The sequence below is a fragment of the Leptosomus discolor genome, chromosome 4 (genome assembly GCF_034619465.1).
Source record: "Leptosomus discolor isolate bLepDis1 chromosome 4, bLepDis1.hap2, whole genome shotgun sequence".
Taxonomy (NCBI): Eukaryota; Metazoa; Chordata; class Aves; order Leptosomiformes; family Leptosomidae; genus Leptosomus; species Leptosomus discolor.
Window position 1 is genome coordinate 8,853,493 of NC_141394.1, and position 20,162 is coordinate 8,873,654.

At 41.8% G+C, this 20,162-nt stretch overlaps 1 protein-coding gene across 1 annotated transcript in view; it reads left to right on the top strand.

Annotated features, from left to right (window-relative positions):
• LOC104350435 (N-heparan sulfate sulfotransferase 4) overlaps positions 1-20,162 on the top strand; it is an 83,343-nt gene that overhangs the window by 53,559 nt on the left and 9,622 nt on the right. The window contains exons 6-8 of the mRNA XM_086463968.1: positions 16,690-16,872; positions 18,590-18,686; positions 19,840-19,963. Coding sequence (XP_086320094.1) covers positions 16,690-16,872; positions 18,590-18,686; positions 19,840-19,963 — 404 coding nt within the window. The remainder of the gene's footprint in view (positions 1-16,689; positions 16,873-18,589; positions 18,687-19,839; positions 19,964-20,162) is intronic.

The following is a 20,162-nucleotide window of genomic DNA, read 5'->3' on the forward strand; positions in this document are numbered from 1 at the left end:
GAAAGCAACAAAACATTCAACTGAAATATGTTTTTTCTCACTTGCCAGACCAAAGTTAGATCCTCAGTGTTATGTTATTATAAGCATCGATGTTATTTACTTTGTGGTTTGACAAACAACATCAAAAATCAGTTATTCACTACATCCTAACTAGGACAGAACTCCTGGAAGTGCTGACACAAAAACTTTTATGTCAGTGGTGAAAATAACCCAACAAACCCACCACAATCTGTAGAAATAAGTGAGGGAAGAATAAAAAAAAAGACACACCTACAACTTCAATCAAAAACGTAACAAAGTTTTATAGAACTGCTTTTGTAACTGATCTGATTTTGATAATAAAACTTCTCACAAGACTAAGATTCTTACCACTGTGCTGCGACAGCACACATCTATTAGTTGTAGTTAGATCTTAAGAAAGTGCATTGCCCCTTCAGAAAGTACATTGCTAGTCATGACATATCTTCAAAGCCAGGAATTTAATATGAAAGATCATAGATAAGAATTGCATGTCTTAATCTGAATATAACACTACCCAGCTATCTAAATGTGGTAGAAAACCCTCTGGCTCCGACCAGCATTGTAGCAATGAAAAAACATTTAGGTTTTCTGCAGGTGTACAGCATTCCACTGCTTCAACAGGAAAAACAAGTCCACTTAAGACTTTAATTTCTTTACTTTTTAAACATCATAATTTCCTTTTTTCTCTTCCTAGACTCAGAAAGCCCTAAAACCCTCCTTCCTCTTTGTTCAATTTACCAGTGCAGTGCCACATTCCTTTTCTTTGCCCCTCTCCCCTTTTTTTTAATACCTTCCCATCAAACATTAACCATCCTTACACACACTTCAGCCTTTGACATGCTTGGTAGAGAAAGACAAGTTAATGGGCATTAAAATCAACCTGCATTAAGGTACTTTCTTCCTTTTGAAAGAGAGATTTGGTACAAAAGCTGTGATGTGCCAATCAGAGCAATGTATTTTCTAAGGCACATTCATGGTCACTTCATCTGCTACCATGAATAAACACAGAACATGAGGTGAAGCGAGCAAGTGAGACGAACAAAGCAAATCCCTTGCTTTGTTTTAAAATGTAAAGCATTTATTGTTAAAAAAGTTCATAACATACAGTTCCCAAACTGAAACACTTTCAGCAGCAAAAGGCAGGTTTCTCATACAAAAAGTTAGGGAACTCTGTCGGAGTTTAAAATTTAAGGAGGATTTTCCACATCCAAATGTCAGGCTCAAAACTGAGTGGGTTCAGTCCATGTTCTCTGACCGTTGCCCTTCATTCAGTCTCCTGAGAAATGCTCTGACATATTTAAAGCATGCCTTTACAAATTGTTCTATATATCACATCTTCAGCATCCACAAGGTCTTCTAGTATCTATTTTCTAGTTCGTCTCCTTTACTCCTCTGCTTCACAGACGATAAAGAACAGTCATAAACATTTAACAGCCAAGATAAGCTAATAAATACAGCCCTAAATATTATCACCCCTACAAACAAGAGCGAGTCATTCCTCCTAAAAAAAATAAAAATATCTTTAAACCAGAGAGCTTTTCTATTATGCCAGCAACTGACAGCACAAAAGGCACCTCAGTCAAACCTAAAGCAAAAATAAGTGCATCAAGCTTTGAGAAGAACCAGCAAGACCCACTTGCTTAGTTGAGTGGTCAGTTAATTGGATTTACTTGCCAGTCTGGTGCATGTTTTTCTCATTACCTGTTCACCTTGAAAAGCCAATGGATAACCCTTAATACTGCCACCCCCTTCTCAGCAGCGCCCTTCCTCTTTTCTGCTCCGCTCCAGCCCCATCGCAGGTCTGCAGCCACCAACCCCTTCTGAGAGGCAGTGTCAGGTTAGCGCTGAAGCCAAACCTTGCTGTGTATGCAAGGGCAAAGTTTCTTGCGAAGTATGAACCAACCTTTGGCCACATTCAAACACTGGAAAAGCTTGCAGAAAATGAAACCTAATATGAGACCCCCACCACCTCAAAATATTCCTGTCTCTGTCCTGGTCTTGGCTGAACACAGGGAATAAAGATTTTTCTGTAGCCTGAACTGAGAAGGTCAGATATCCCTAGAGAAGTTGTTAAATTGAAGATCTCTACCAAGGATCAGATTGTGACTTATATCCAGTGTCTTAATTCATGGGATGCTTCTCTTCTTTTCTTCCTTCCTTTTGCCCCTTGTTGCACACAAGAACTTGGCTGGGCTAACTCTTCCTTTCCCCTTCTTACGAGGAGTTTTAATTCAGTCTCCCACTGTCTCCTTCTCATAGTTCCACCATAAAGAACTTGCCCAAGCCATTCCTACATTTTATTTATATATATATACACATAAATCTCTTTACTCTAGATTTATGCCTGCATCACCACATAGTACCTAGAGACACACGCATACCCTGCACAAAATGGTTTTTGTCCACCAAGCCAACAAAAAAAGATGTATTTGCAACTGACAGATCAAGCCATTTTTAAAAAGTTAAAAAAAGGAAAAGTAGCAGAAAAAGGAAAAAGTTAAACACTTTTTTAAACTCCTCTTCCTACTTCAATCAAACACCCCTAAGAAGGTTTAACCCGAGATGAAACGTGACATACGAATTTCAGGAAGCTTAGCTTCTTTTGCAGGAATCTGGTTGTCAAGAGTGAAATCAGACTTGTGATTGAAAGGTAACTTTGAACTCAACTCAGGAGAAGCTACAGACAGACCATAATAAGGTACATTATTATTCTAACTTTGAACAAGGCGTGATCACACATTGCAGAGATAGGCAAGTTCTTTGTTAGTGTCATGGGATGCTTTTAATTTTGAAGGCCACTTAAATGCATTTACGTTTTTAAACTCCCACCATAACTAAAGGGTTATTGTTCATTTCCAGTCTGTTAGATCTAGATTCTGCATGTCCCGCATGTGCCATACTTCGAACATTTTGTTCTTGTTTCCTGCTCTCGCTCATCACAAAAACAGATGAGACGCACACGTTATTGCTTCAGAATATTAAAAGTAAATGCAGAGAGGGGTTAATTTATACGTTCCACAGGAGATTCGGGAGTATTATTATGAAGCATCTGGAGTGTTAATAATATTTTTCTTTTTATTTGCTTTGTTTCTCTGAGCATAGCTGTAGAAAGAATAAAAAATAACCTTGACATTGTAGGAAATACACTGCAATCCAAAAGTAATTCATAATGCCGTTCTACTAAGGGTCCTGTGAATAGAGTATCTCAGCATATTTCAGGAAGAGGAAAAAGAAAGCAAGCAACCTCCCCACTACTAAAATGTCAATACTTATTGAGCCATAATTAGCAGGCTACTGTCTCTGGGGACAGGCGTGACCCTCTCCAACACGACATGAGGGATACGTTCGTTCTACCAAGTTAAAAGGGAGTTCTGTTATTAACCAGCTACATCAGAATTTGTCTGAATAGTCAAACATAACACATCAAATTAAAAAAAGTCAGACTTAGGCCTTATTGTTGTTTGTACCTGGGCCCATTAACTTGCCAGGACAATATAACGAATCATTTTACTGCGTAAATTGAACGTAGAGAGGACTGTGGGGTTGCCATCCCAGGGGCAATCCAGCCAGAGCTGTCTGGGCAGGCGGTGTAACTGCAGGACGTATTCACTAGCCTTTCCCTGAGAAAGAGGGTAGTAGCTCGTCTTTATTCAGAAAAATACTTAAATCCCATGCATGTTCAGTGTCATAAACACTTCTGTTTTCTGCCTGCCACAGCACATACTAAGGTTCAATAAACCAACGTATATTTTTTTTGAAAGCTAGCATGCTACAAAAGGGCCTGTATCTACAGCACAATCACCTCTTCCCCTAAAGATATTTCCTTTTGCAACTCGAAGTTCTGTAAGCACTGATAACATCATAGAAATATTACAGTACAAACACAGAAGTTGAAGCCACTTTTATCTTCCAACTCCAGGTGTATGATTAAATCCACTCCAACGTCACTCAGGCTTTTGAATCTTTTCTCCCCCTTTGCAAAGCATCCTTTTTTTCCTTCCTCCCACATGGCTACCCCAGCTGCAAAATATTACCTTATGGAAACTCAAGCCTTCACCAGCATATTTAGAAAATATTTCAAGGATAACACACCTCCTTTCTTTCTTTCTGATACTGAGCTGATACCCCACACCATGCATTTTGGTACTTTATCAGAATTACTTCCCAGCAAGTTAGGTGATGGCAGAAATAGTAATAAATGACTGTGTGTCAACAAGAGGGTTATTGGGTAACGAGAAAAAGAATCTGTTGCCTTCAAGCACACAGCATACAATAATTTATTAAAGTGACAGGAGCAAGCCTTTAATGTAAAAATGAGCTGACTCAGAATTCTCTGATTATTGAAAATGAATCCTTAATAGAAGTAAATGGACAAGAACAGAATTTCCTTGCTGTGTTCGCCATTCAAAATTAATTGGAAAGTGGCTGATTTGAGAATATTATATCCTCTAGTGAACTGAAAATGCTGTATTTTTTTTCCTCTGAAACCAAGAGTGGAGAATTAAATTAACTCTGAGGTTTGTTTGCTCAGAGTAGGCCACCAAAATGGATTAATTAATCATCATTTATGAATACTCTATAACACAGAGCAGTCAGCTCTTCATAAAACTGCTAGAATAGCAACATGACAGACGAACAGTTATAAAAACAAATGATAAATTTCCTGCATCTTCAATCTATATCAACTTGCCTGGCATTTCTTTCTTCGTCGTTTGAAAGAAAGTATCCTGGTGAAAACTCTTACTCAGTGTTTATAAGAAGGCTTAGTTTAAATGGGATGATTTACAACTATTCTACAATTCTGTGTGCTGCGCAGGGTCCTGGGCAGTAACTTCCATAGGCAATGTCAGTATTGCTGCGAGAGACTTCACCTTCCTTTGCCTGGAGACGATGAAGAGCCTCGTTAATGGCAATAGACATAATTCATGCCATCATTCAAAGCACAGTTAGAACCAGATCTCATTTAAGCACATCTATAAAGAGAAATGTCAGAGAAACAGTCATTTGCAGACGCTTATCCAAACTAATAATAATTTTGACCATTATTTGTCATTAGCATACATGTGAGCACATTTCCCCCAAAGTTCAGCCGGCTCAGAGGATTATGTTTTAACTCATGGATTGAAGGGTAAATAGAGAGAAAAATGACTGAAGAGCCATTTAAAGAAAAGGCACTGTCAGCCAGCCAGGCTACCATTGAACTTACTGAATTCCTGTAGAAGCAAGTAGGGCAGCTTGCATTTTTGCCTGTGGTACCGAGCTGTGATCTGTGAAATACTGTGCTTCCTCTATGGGTATTCACACCCCTGGGCCCCAAGCAATACACTATGCACCTGCAGTGCTACAGCAAATGCTTCTTGTCTTAAGGTGCTCAGTCCACCAACCTTAAAGTCCATGTTTACTTCAGGACTAGTTTCATCCTGCCTAGAAATACTGTCTTCCCTAGAACCTCCCAAAGTAGCCAGAGGACATCTCCAAGCTGCAAGATGACAAATTTAACCCCAAGTCATTGCAGGTGAAAGAAATTTGACAGAGCATTCCCAGGTGACCCACGGTGTGTATGCAGAGAGACTCCAGTCAAGCACACAGCTAGGCTCAAATACAGCCTTCATAAATATTTGTTACCACTGTTATTAGCTGTTTGATGGCCTGGCCACGGCTGGCCCCCCTGGCTGAAGGCTGTCTAATTGTTTGCACAGATTCCTGAGCAGCAGAATCTCCTCCCCTTAGCCAGGAATCACAGCCATGCAGGTACTACACGCATAGAGCAAACTCGCTCTTAATTATATCTCATCATATTCTCTGCGGTCTACATAACTAAGGTTTAATGTTGTTTAAAACATAAGCATCCTATTCAGATTTCTTCAGAGTAATGAGAGCGCTGTTTATTTCCATTAAAACAAAAGACAAACAGGAAGACATTTTCTGACTATTTTCCACTCACCCAACTAAGAGGCCCCATAAGATACTTTGAAAATTCTGGAAAAGTAATTAGTTTTGCTGCAAAGATATTTAATCTATGCTAAAAAGCGATCCCTCCTGAATTATCTGTAATATCTACATGCTACTAAAACATGTTATTATTTAGTTAGGTATCAGGCACTTATGAAGAAGCACACACAAATAAGAGAGCAAAGCTGACCCAGCCCCAGAAATAAGGCCAAGCAGTGGGAAAACTTGGTGAGGGTAGAAGCAGCAAAGCCTGCAGGCTGGTGGATGGTCATGCCTCCAGCCTGAGCACTCTGAGGTCATCTGTCATCTCCCCACATGCATGTGTGTGTAATGCTGAGCAAAATATTGTCATCCATATCCAGTCCAGCACTTAAACTGGTGGGTTTTAATGTCACTCACAACTCTTGCCTGGACATCCCGTCCTCTGTAGCCCTGCTCTGTGTTGCAGAGCAGAGTTTGTGACACATCTGGCTGTGCACAGTTGCTCTCACCTGGGCAATGCCAGCTAAGAAATAAAAGCAGGAGCTCTGCAAATGCAGCCATCTCACCCCCACCGCAGAGCCGACTTCATGCAGGGAAGTGGGCAATAGCCCAGGGCAAGGGACTGCCCCCCTCCCTGTCTCCATGGGTTAGGTAGGGCTGCCCCCACCTGCTGCCCAAACAGCTCTCTGCCAGAGCTGCTGAAGACAAATCCAAGGCGCATAAGCAGATGGCAGTTGCTCTCTTAAGCTGCAACCTTCAACCCTCAAATCCGGGGCTTTCCTCCATCCCCAGCCCATGCCAGCCCCACTCTCCTGCATGAAGAACAGGGCTAACCCAGGGCTCTTTACCCGCTCCTCACGGCTGCTGGGCAGTACTCATTAGCACCATCCCCCTGTGACCCCCATGGAGAGGTTTAGATCCAGCATTTGCCTGGACCTAAGGTTCAGCAAAATTTTGCAGCACCACAGATCAGGCAGTCTGCTGCGCAGGACATGCTGGTCCTGAAGAGGAGACGGCCATAAAATTCTTTTAAGTGTCCAGTATCCCTCCTTCCATTTGGTGCATCTTTTCCTTCTCGGATCTTAGAAACTAGATTTTAGAGTGTATTTCCATAGACTCATTTAGGTTTGAAAAGACCCTTAAGAATATGAAGTCCAACCATTAACCCAGCACTGCCAAGCCCACCACTGAACCATGTCCCTCAGCACTACATCTACACGTCTTTTAAACACCTCCAGGGATGGCAACTCAACCATTTCCTTGGGCAGCCTGTTCCAGTGCTTGAGAACCCTTTTGGTGAAGAAATTTTTCCTAATTTCTGATCTAAACCTTCCCTGGTGCAACCTGAGGCCATTTCCTCTTGTCCTATTGCTTGTTACTTGACAGAAGAGACCAGCCCCCACCTCACTACCACTTCCTTTCAGGTAGTTGTAGAGATAAGGTCTCCCCTCAGTCTCCTTTTCTGCAGGCTAAACCACCCCAGTTCCCTCAGCTGCTCCTCATAAGACTTGTGCTCTAGACCCTTCACCAGCTTCCTTGTCCTCCTTTGGACATGTTCCAGCAACTCAATGTCTTGTAGTGAGGGGCCAAAATGATCAGCCCTGTCATTATTTCACTCCCACAGACTCAAAAGCAAAAATTTTACTTTATCCACGTATACAGGAGAGGCACAGAGTATTACGTAGATTTATTTTTGCATTTTTCCACACTGTGATAAATACAAGACTTGTAAGACAGCGCTTGTAAGATAGCACACGACTCAAAGGCACTGCAGGGGACCTTGCACTAACGCTGGCCCATGGTTCAGCTCAGGCCAGCCTTCCTGCTGCGACAGCGGTACTGTCAGAATAATATTTGCGACATGAAGAACAGGAAGGCAGAGCTATCATTTCAGTGTAGTAGTGGAGGAAAACGTCACGATTTTCGGTAGATGCAGCCAGAGTGGGATGTAACATGGTATCATAAACCGATGCCAAGGAATACTCACATTATTCACTGCACAAAACTGAAGCTGAATTGATTTTTATCTGCAGAGGATTATGACTAAAGAGGTTGACAGCCTCAACCAGTATTTCGTAGTTGCTTGATAGAAGTTAACGAGGAGCATGCAACGGACTGCCAAGGAAATGGGTTGTGGAGAGCTCCCTCCTTATTCAAACTCCTTTGATCATCTTTGAAAACTGAAGACCAAAACCATTGGAGACTTCTCAGAGCTGTATCTTTGAGGATACTTCTATTACTGTCAGAAATTGTTGGTGTACAAATCTGACTTCGGACAATAGTACTCAAATCTGTTTTCATCTGGTTCATTTGTGTAATTTGAAGTTAGGTTTATTCTTGAGTCTGAACCAGATAATTTTTTTTTTTTTTAGGTGAAGTTTATAATCTAAGGAAGTCTTTTCAATGAGAAAACAGATGGCAACAAAACAAATTCCTATATCATTAATTTAACTTAAAAACTGAAATATTCACTTACAACAGAAGGACTGAATTGCTCTAGACTTCTGCAAAGACTTCATGGAGCCCACAGATGTAACTAGTAGCAGCGCATTTGTGTGGAATTCATTAAACTTTGGCCACAATTAGATGTACTGCTGATCACTCATACAAGTGTGACAAATGAACAGACATAAAAAAATCCATTTAGTTTTTCTACCCTAATGCAGCTATGCACTGTTCGCATAAAGTCATCAACAGCAGCAGTTATGTTTTCACAGGCTCTGAAAGCATGCCCTAATAGTAAAAAAAAAAACCCACTTTTTTTAATTGCAGGCTTTACAAAAAACACCAAAACTAAAACAAACCAAAAGCAACTAATGGAGTGGAACCTCCTAACTAGCTTTCTTCACCTAGGACCCCACATGCCAGTTGTACCAAAGATGTAAATAACACAGAAAACAGTTGCTGCATTGCAACGTGGTCATGATTTAGCCTTTATAACAGAAGTGAGGCTTGGGTAGATATTAGAAAATAAAAATAAAAAGCAAACATAGCAACTTTATTCTCACAGGGAAAGGAACAACGCGCAGGATTTTTCTGTCAATAATAAAGAATTCATTTAATCATGCCAACTAAATAATGGAAAAGTAGAAAGCGTTCCTGGGTAAATGAGAAACAATTTTGCTCTTTGAATAGGGAATGTTAAACCAACAAAAATCCACTATAGCATTTGTATAGCTGTCCCAAGGCCACGTACCACCGCTGATCGACAGCATCGTCCCCTCCCTTCGCTGGGAGCACTTCGGGTGGAATACAGACACTGTAACGAATATGGGCATGGGAAATAAAACACCATTCAACCTTTTTGTTTGCCCTTCAATCAGAGGCAAAAATGTTTCTTTCCAAACATTGCCTTTGTTGCTTTCTTAGAGATATCATGTTTGGAAAATATTTGATTATCCTGTCAAGGATGCTAAAATATAAAAAGATGTGTACAGTGGAAATAGAGTAAAAGTAAAAAAAAAAAGTGGTTTTCAGGCATATAAATGATTTTACTTCAGTAGCAGAAGGATCATGAATATGAATAGTGCTGAATTTTAGAGAAACAATTTGTCATTATTAAAATTAGTGCTTTGTCAACACAAAAATCTCACTCCTGGCTTCCTTTTTGTGCTGCTGCACAAACAGCTGCATTAAGGGCCTGAGTGTTCTGGGATTCATTATCAGTGAACGAGGCTCTGCTCTGGCTCCGAAGGTACAAGAAAAGTCCGTAATCCATAATAGGAGGCTGTCAGGATGTGAAATATATTAAACACTTGAAACTGAAAGAGGTATTTCTGCGGTCAGCCTAGCATAGAGCTACTTGGTATTAGTAAATGGACACTTGACAGTTTTGCATTTCTCAGCCATGACATCCCATTTACACATTCAGAAATACAACATGCTGCCATCTAGATCCAATTATGAGAGTTTGCTCTTGGAGCAACTCTACAGCATTTTCTGAGCACAATGGAAAAAGATAGAATAGTAAAATTCATTTTTCTGGGAACATTCATGCAAGAGAGGAGCAGAGAGGAGCAGTAAATATGCTACCACATTTCTACAAGAACAGCATGCCTGCACCATCTATTTCCCAACACGTCTTTGTTTCACACAAGGTTGGGCTATACCCCTGGTTTATTTTGCATGCATTAATTCCTCCCTTCTTGCAGATTTTATTTAAGAGGTGCAGAACCAAGAAAAAAAGTTGTTAAAGACTGTGAACAAAAAGTTCCTCTTAGAGAGGCAAGATTTGCACACAAGACTATCTCTGCTCCTGGACTTTCTAGCAATTAGGCAGGGGGAAAGGACGAGGAGAGTGAAAGGATCCAAAAGGAAACATTGATCCTATTCAATTATTCAACAGCTGGGAGGATGAAGTGGAGCACATTTACACATAAGTTTTATAATTGATTTTTTCATTGCAAGTGCTAGATTGATGGGTAGGCATAGTTTCAAACACCAACATAAAGGTATCAGCCAATACTTGATTCCCATATTGGATAGCCATCCTTGAGGCTGGCCAGGTACGCCAGTGGGATTGGTTGGGTTACACTTCAGCTGGAAGTTGGAGCGCTAACAGTCTTTTTTTCAGGAATTTCTGTCCTGGCATGCAGGCGTGTGTTATTTTCAAGGAGAAAACAGAGGCTTTGTACTAATTTCATAATTGTTTTAATTCACAAGGGTAGACAGCAAGAATGTTGGTGCTTATGGAGCGTGGGCACCTGGGGAACACAGGGGAAGTAACCTTACTTAGTATCAGCTCCTGTACAAACCCAGAACTGCAGATTTCACTCAGGCTGGAAGGATTCACATGAGCTGAGGGTAGGACTTACCCTCAGTCATCCAAAGGCACAGCTTTGAAGTGAAACATCAAACACTCCTGCACTCCAAGCTGCATGTATAGCATAAACTAAATCCTGCAGTAAACACATGCACACACACAAAGGGTAGAGTTTTTAAAGCAAGTATGTCCTGGTTTTGGAAGTCACTTTACCCTTTGACCTTCAGGATATTTACTTTCCTGGTGGTCACATAAAATAAGGAGTTTAAGCCTCTGAAGCATAGCTAAGTGGCTCACGGGATCTTTATAGCCACCCAGCGGCTGCTAGCGTGATGTGGATCACCCAGCCAGTCTGAAAATCCCACTGGAGTTCAACGCTTTTCGCCAACTTCTCTTTAAAGCTATGTCCACGCTGCAGGAGCTACAGTGGTTTACAGCTCTCTGGGGTGATTCTCCCCAAAAAGACAAATACGACTTCCAGTCGACTAGCACCCTAGCGCCCTCCAGAGACAGGCAGCTAACCTTCATCCAAAACACAGTGATTTTAGTTAAGACTGTACTGAGTTTGGCACTCAGGAGGAAAACAACCTTTATCTTCTGCATTAATAGGTACACAGGGCTGCGCACCCAGAGAAAGCACACTAACTCTGAGTACAGAATGTAGTTTTGGGCACTTCAAGCAGATCCAGCATGGTTTATACTCCAATAATTTTGCAACAAGTGCTTTATTATTCTCTACTGACTAATCTAGATTTCATTTTGTCTATATAACACAAGCATGCATATACAAATATTGCATACAGAGAATCTGCTGTATATCTATAATTTCTGCCTATAACCAATTTTTAAAAGCCCTGGAAACAAGAACCAGACAGTAAAATGGTGTGGTGGTGCAGTCATTATTTTATCATCAATCTCATATCATAGGTATGACCAGGTCAGGTTTGTAATAAGCCACTAACCAAATGTTATGGTTTAGGAGCAGCAGAGCTGCAGGATATAGCTTCTGCTGGATTCTGTCAGGTGGAAGAAGTGCAAAACACTCTTTCTTTCCCCATTCCCACCCAGCCTGATGGAAATAATGATTTATCAACCAGAATAGCGTATTAACTGCACAGGTGGTCTGAGAAACTTAGGACCACTGTCCTCCTCCCACGTCTGTCTTTTGAGCAGAGAAATTGCAGACCATTGTGGACATCTCTGAAATGTTAATACAGAGCAGGCAACAGAAACCAGAAAAGCCCATTATAATAGTAAAATCGGAATTTCCACAGTCTGTTTGCCACAGCTCTCCGTTCATTTCCATTTAATATAGATATAAATAAGGTGCTCCTGGAAGTGCTGCCTGGGCCAGCCTAGGGAGGGTAGACCAGCCCAGCAGCAGGCTCCCCTGCAGGAAATTAATTCTTTGCAAATCACACCATCACTCTGTGCCTAAGTTTTGTCAACAGCAAAAATGTAAATCTCAGAATTCTCATATTTTGGGCAAGCCTTTGAAAGCTAAAATGTGTAGATGTTTCTTACAATAAAACGAGGGGTCAAAAAAATAATTAAAAATAGTGTTTCTATATCAAAAGGACCCTGGCTGCAGAAAAGGGAATAATTTTGCGAAAAACATATTATGAAGTATAAGAGGCAGTGACCAAGATTCGGGTCAGAAGGTGGATGGCAGAAAGAGAAGAAAGCAAAAAGAAAGTCTTCCTACCTACACCTTCAGCATTCTTTCCCCTTCACACCTCTCAACATACGAGTGATCGCAGCGACAGGGACAGAGGGAGCGCTACATTGCCAAAGCTGGTGAGATACCGCTGCGTCAGTGCAAACCACAGCATTGTTTGAACGCTGCCGTCCTGCAAAGTGCCCGTGTCCTGGCACGAGTAGGGGAACACAACCAGCGCCAAAGTACCACACAACCGACCCGGCTTCCCATAGCGTGTTGGCCGGAGATGGTCCAGTGGCAGCGAGGGATTTTACTCCCCCTCTCTGCACATTGGTGTAACGCACTTTGCTTGCGCTAGTTTAACCTTAAAGCAATGCAATGCAGCCAGAGCCCTCTCCCCAGCCTCAGGACTTGGAAACAATTTATTGCCTTTGCACCGCGCCGTTGCGCAGAGCGGCACTCTGCCTCCTTCCTAAAAGCATTATCCCTGCCTTGATGAAGTCCTGCCTGGTGGTTAGCATCAGCCTGTATGCTGTAGCTTACTTTTCGTCGCAGAACTTAGGAAAAGAGGGCTCTTTCTCTTTTATTCACCAATTTTGCTCAGAGCACTGAGGGAGAGGACAGTCCTTGGTTCTCAATGGTTTCCTCACTGTGGCCCTTGAGGCTGGTTCTGAAGCTTTTCTGGGTGCACCACAACAGCACAGCAAAGGGGTGTGACAGTGTTGTGTACCCCAGTGCCAGCCTCCAGGCACTCAGCAGCATTATGCCAGCTCAGCACATTTCTAGACCACTGCACTTTCTATGCCCTGATGCACAAACTTTTGTGGCCATCCATGCTGTAAACATGAACAGTTAATACCCATCTCCTTTTATCTCAACTGATTTGGAGACAGACAACAAAGAATTAGATATGGTTTTATCCCATGTATAATGCATCATATTTGGGGTTTTTTTCCACTTCAAAATAGATCAATGGAGCAAAAGAAGTCAAGAGAGATGGCCAAGATCTCTTGACCCCATAAAGAGTGATCAATTGGATCTTTTGGATTGGACTACAGCCTAACAAAACTCTTAAAATTAGCTAAAATCCATCTCCTGTAAGTACCTTTTTAGATTAAAGAAAATCTCAAATTCAAGTATAAAAAAAAGCAAAAAGGGCAAGCAGATTTACTTGCATACTTTATTTGCTGCGTTAATATTAAATTGCTGCAATAATATTAAATGTCATTGACAGACCCTTTAGCATTTATCAAAAAACACTTCAGAGACAAGATGATATTCTCTATCAACATTTCCTGTAAGTGTTTTCCTTTTCATCACTTCAAAATAGTTTGCAGGAAGCACTTGTCACATTTTGAGTTGAACTCTAAACTAGAAAGGATACAATTGTGTTGGTGTGGTTTGGGGTTTTTTTTGGGGTGGGGAGAGATGGTCAGGTGAATTGGAAACCCAAAGAATGTTCATTACCTTGCTTATAAATTTCTGGGGTACTACATATAGACGTGCACAAAGTTCAGGGCAATTTTGGTGTTCAGTCTGGTTATGGCAAACACTATCAGTCATAAAATGCCTCGGCACTGGATTCCACAAAGTCAAGCTGACAGAAAAGCGCTCTTGCACAGTTGCCAATCTTTGCTCAACAGAGGCTCAGAACAGAATAAAAATGAAGAATAAATTACCTTTTTCAGAATAACGTGGGCACAGTGCAAACACACTGCAGATGGGCCATAAGGGACACTTTCTCCTAAGCTTCATCCATCTTCACCTTATAGGAGTACTAAAAGCCTTATCAATAATTTAACAAACTAATGGACATGTTTTTAAACATTGTGGGAAGATGTTTAAAGAAGCACCATGTTGGCAGAGCAAGATGGTGAAAGTGGAAAACTTGTGGCTTTTTAATTCTGTGGTTATTTTGAAAGTCAGGACAGCATAGTGTGCTACAGACAGTGTTTTTGTCAGCAGTACTTTCTTCTGCTAGAGTTTGAGCTTGGGACCGCAAAGCGGCAACGCACTGAAGGGCAAACTGCACCTTCAGGCGGTAGCAGCGGTTTGTTTTGGAAAGCTCTTCACAGTCAGCAGGACCTGGCCACGTGGATCAGTGATAATAACCTTCCTGAGGCATAACCGGTCAGTTTGCAGCCATTTTAGGCATAAAGATCACAAGTTTTAAGACTCGGCGCTTCCCACCAGTTTAGCTGCTGGGTAGCCCAGTTGCCACCCAGCTGAGATGCACGTTCCCAGGGCTCTGACTCAGGGACCAGGGTGCCAGGACAGCCCACCTGGTTTCTCAGCCATAGCCTACCCCCAGCAAGGACAGCATACACCTCAACATCTCCTGCATATCTAACTCCAGTCTTCGAAGGACTGCAGCCTAAACACAGTCCCCTGTGTCTGGGCTGTTCAAGGCATCACACAAACTACATCCAGCTTCCCTCAAGGTAGAGGGGAAAGAGAAAAAAAAAAAAAAGCTCACTGACCTGAGCACACAACTGGGGTAGTAGAAATCCAGATCTCCTGCTACAGCTTGCAAAAGAAGGAAGGTGCACAAGCTGCCTCCCCTCCTGCACATCCCTTTATAAGCTCACACCCGGCCCCCAGCTGTGCTGTCAGTTCCCAGTCTTAATCATCCAAAAAGAGACTCACTTGGACATAGATCTCCCTCTGCAAAGCAATTTACCTGTGAATCAGGTGTCCTCACTGCTGACGACTACTTTCTCCAGTCAGCTGCTTCAGACCCCAAAATACACACCGCTGCCTGCAGATCTGCATCTTAGCTGGGTAACGCGGGCAACACAAGTGGCTGAGCAACAGAGTGTTGCTCACGCTGGGCTTCAGGCACCAAGCCCTCCTGAGGCTTTACAAACCAGCTACCTAACCAAAATCAGGGACAGAAAGCTAGGAGATAGAGTGCTGAGCCTATGTTCCTCTTGTGAACCAAGCCCAACCCGAGGGTGAATGGATCGCTGTCTGCGGTCGTCACTAAGCCGACGCTTTATTTTCCTTTTCCAGAATTTTTCTGCATTACAGCAGGAGAGCAAACCTCCAAATTCCTCACTGCCATGCTCTGGAGTTTGCTGTAACCAACGTTCCACCTCTGATTTTTTACTTTGCATCAAGGCCTCTTTGTAGCATGGTATCATTATTAAGAAGTGCACTACCTGACTTTCTGTTCCGTTTAATTGCTGTGGTCACGTCAGTTAATTTGTACTTTTTGTGATCTGCAGCATATTATTGTCAACTTCAGAGATGGTGCTGGAAAAGAGGAAAAATATACACTGCTCAGTTACCACTAGTTTATTATTTCTTGATAACAGTGTAATTAAATTCCACTGTCGTTGCACATCCTATCTTAGGTCCATGTACTTGAGTAAAACAGTCAAGTAACAACACTCAGCTTGACAGCATCTTCATAAAACTAAATAACGACAATCTACAGATAAGCCAGGCCTTTGCAGCCATGAAACTGAGTTTGATCACCTCATATAAAGAAAATACTGGGAAACATATTCTTCGCATTATTCTTACAAATTCTCTTTATCCTTCTGAAAGGAATTCTGAGATCTACGAAGCAGTGGACATGTAAAGGAGTGCCATAGTAAGGCTGATAAAAAAGCAGAAGTTATATTGGCTTTAAGGAGGAAACAATGATGGAGATATTTAGCTAAGATATCATCATTCACCAAGGCTTGAAATTTTTATGTCAGAACTTATGCATCTACTTACAGGAACACCGTTTTAAACAAACTTCCCAACCCTGCATTTGGAGACAGTGTATTGGTCAGATTTTCAAGTCAATTCCATAAACAGCAGCCCTGAAATTAAGCTTTGCCTACACGTCCGAGGGGCGGCTCCCTCGGAGGTGCCGTGGCGCTGGGGACTCCTAACCGAGCGGTCACGTACGCCAGTGCCTCCCGGACGCCTGCCGAGGGATCAGGAACGCTGAAGTAAACATGAGGCATGCAAGAAACGATCTTGATGTTGTTTGCAAAAAGAAGTGAAAACAGAAGAATAAAAAAAAAATATCTGTGAAAGCATCTCCTGAATGCCAGTCCATGGGGAGCCCGTGAGTGATACATCCCTTCAGATAAGGGATTTTAAAGAAATGGCACATATGTGACAAGTTTGGAGATCTGATGCTCGCAGAGAGGCTAGGAAGTACAGCTAGTTTAAGGTTTTCATCACCCTCTTTTGGTTTTGGGTGGGGGGAGAGGGTTTGGCAAAGCTCCCACGAGCCCCCGTGCCCGCCCTTCCAGCCAGACACTGCCATCTCCTGCCGTCCTGTGGCTGAAAGGCTTCTCTTGCCTCCCAGATCAGCATCTTCATGACCCATTTGTCTAACTACGGGAACGACCGCCTGGGCCTGTACACCTTTGCGAACCTAGCCAACTTTGTGAAGAGCTCAACTAACCTGAACCTGCAGACGCTGCCCCCAGTTCAGCTGGCTCAGAAGTACTTTGAGCTCTTCCCGGAGCAGACGGACCCTCTTTGGCAGGTAATGTCACATCCTCTTCCTCCTCCACTTACCATCCACTTGTTGAAATAAGAATCTTTTCCTGTAAAAAATAAAAATAAAAAAAATTTAAAAACCTGCTTCACATTCAGATATGTTATTTCTTCCTGCATGCCTTCTTAGGTTACTTACATTTTCTTGAGAGGAGACTGCTTTTGACTAGAAATGGATTAGCTTCCACTCATCCCAAATCAGGGATGGTAAAAGCACCTAATGGCCATTTATGTGAGAGAAAGCTCCCCTTCCCGTCCCTCCTGTCTGCAGTTTTGCTGATGCACCGCGTTGGGTTAACTGATCGCGTGGCACGATTGGTAAGATGCCCGCAGAGCAGCTATCTCAAGGCACACAATGCAGATCCATTGCACCCCTTAACGGGGAGCCACTAACGTTGGATCACTGCAATGACAAGGAGGATCTCCCACCATCTGAACCCTCTTCAATGAAACAGCGAGGAAAAGGGAGGGCGGGAGGGGTCAGTTCAGCCAACACAGAGTGGGCAGCTATTTTAAGAATGGAAAAGGATTTCGGCACACACTGTTTTCTATCTCTGTTTCAAATGCACAATAGTGCTGCTTGTAATCTCAGCACTGTGATTTCCTAATCGCTGTTACACATACCTGGCTCTTCTCTTATTCAGAATATGCTGTGCCACGCTGTGCTTTTCACTATGCGGGCATAAATCCACAGTGACACCACAGAGAGCTGTGCAGTTATTTTGGGCTTACACTGGCAAAAAGGAGCAGAAAATTTCCCTATTATTTTTGGCCCAGATGTAAAAGAAGTATAAACCCATAATACTTCCATTGAGTTTAGTGGACTTGCAGCGATTAGCATCAGTTAATGATTTTCTCCATTATGTTTTGCTACCTTTATTCACCAGCAAACTGTATCTCCTATTACCAGCAAAAGCAGTATCTATATGGTAACTGCTTTAAAGAGCAGTCAATCCTAACCTTTTCTGTGGGGTCTTTTGTTCACACGTTTTTATTTTGCATTCATAGGTAGTAGAAAGATAAGGAGATGAATAATATCCCACATTTCTATTTCGTCCATCCTTTGGGGTTCTTATGTAAATTAAAATTGGCACTAAGTCCTGTGCCTCTGAAACCATTTTGTCACCTGAGAAAGTAATGCCTTGAAGCTATTCTAACACAGGTTTCCATTTTAACCTCAAATGAAAACTTGATTAAATCAGCATTTCAATCTTTGTTTTTCTTCTTTTTCTTTTCCTTTTTTTTTTTTTTTCCTAATGACTGAACTTCATCCTCAGTTATACAAAACTATTATATACACATGGAATTTTAGGCAAAGGGACCACATACGTGCCTACCTACGTGCCTGTGGCCTCTGAGTTTATGAAATGAGCCTGACTAACGGAGAGAAGTCTCACAGGGGGTGGATTTTGACACCAACCCTTCCAGGATTTGCACAGATGTGTAGCGTTACTGACTTCCCTGGGACCCCTGGAAGGATTGGTCCTGAAGGATACCTAGGACTTTGGTCCCTCTATGCTTCCATCCTTACCAGAGTGCTCAATATCCATCAAAAATAATCCCTTATGAGGACATGTGGGATTTTACTACTTAGTGTAAGGCTCTGGCATCAGTGCGTAACAGTTAGATCCTGCAAAGACTGCAAACGCGCGCAAACATTTAGGATACCCCCAGCATGATGTACACAACCGCCTTTTCTTCTTCAGAATCCATGTGATGATAAACGACACAGGGATATTTGGTCCAGAGACAAAACTTGTGACCACCTACCCAAATTTCTTGTGATAGGACCCCAGAAAACAGGTAAGAAACAATAAATTTGCCCCCCACTTTTGCATCTGCATATTTGTGTCCTGTAAACTGAAGCCAACTCCCCGCTATAGAGATGGTTCTCTCCCGATCCCTCCGGGACTCAGGTAGTAACTCCTTCCCTGCCCACAGAAAGGGGCAATTGTTTGTGTAGTAAAATTGCATTCATTCACCACATAAAAACCCATGCTACCAGGCTGCCCAGTGTTAAGAGTGTTATTAAGTTCTTTGACAAATTATTTCAACATCGTTTGAGACCCTAATTGACAATAACTATATTTACCACCTTGCAGGCCTCTGAGGGCCTCAGGGCATTATTTGAGTTAAGCCACATATTCCCACTCCTAAGACAGCTATTACTGTTGTGAACCACAGAAAGTGGATGCTGAGACAGGGAAATAAATAACTAATCCAAGATCATATAGAAATTCTGCTACGTGACAAAGAGACAGCAGGCCTTGATTCATAGTCCAATGATAGTTTGCATAGCACGAAATCACTGAAGAGCAAGTTTAAAGACATATTCTCCAAAATTTCGTTTACCACCAGATACAATTTCTAGTTGGTTTTGTCATAACAAATATATATATATATATGATAATATGTCTGAAATAACATAAAAGTCCTGTTACTGGGATTTTAAAACATACTTATTGCACACAGGTTTGTTAGCATTGAAATAGACAATTTATTCCTTAATAGCAGACTCCCAGGAAAAATACACGCAGGAAAAAAGTGCAGCTCTGGGAGAGACAAAAGCATAATCCCACAATGAGTGCTTTGGAAAAGTTTTGTGCAACATGAACAGTTTGAAAACAAACGTGTTCAGGCCAGATTCCCTCACTGGTTAAATACACAGTCGAGCAAACAATGGCATCAACAGCAATATCGTGCTTGTGTTAGAGAGCAGAATTCAGAGTTTGGAAACTGAGGGAGAAGTCTGATGAGCAGAGAATCTGCACATATACACCACCCCCTCCCCCACGTGCTTACATGGACCCTGCATCAATAGGCAACTTTCTTGTAAATGGTAATCTAATTTTCCTGTGTATCTCAGCATGCATCGATTTAAAGTACTTTTCTTGAATGAATAAAGTCAAAGGGGTTATTTTCTATTTCCTAATGGCATCTCTTTTTGTTGTTGTAGGAACAACAGCACTTTATTTATTTCTTCTGATGCATCCTTCCATTATCAGTAATCTCCCTAGTCCAAAAACTTTTGAAGAAGTTCAGTTCTTCAATGGAAACAACTATCACAAGGGAATTGACTGGTAAGAAGAATAACAAAAAAGAAGTATTCATTATTAATACACGGTAAATCACAATGGAACAATTACAGAAGCATGTATGACATCGACATAATTACTGGATGAAATTGTTATGCTCGGCCTTATCAGACAGAAAGAAACTAACTTGTAATGATGGGACATTTAATCAAGTCCTTAATTTTGCTTAGAGATTACAGTAACA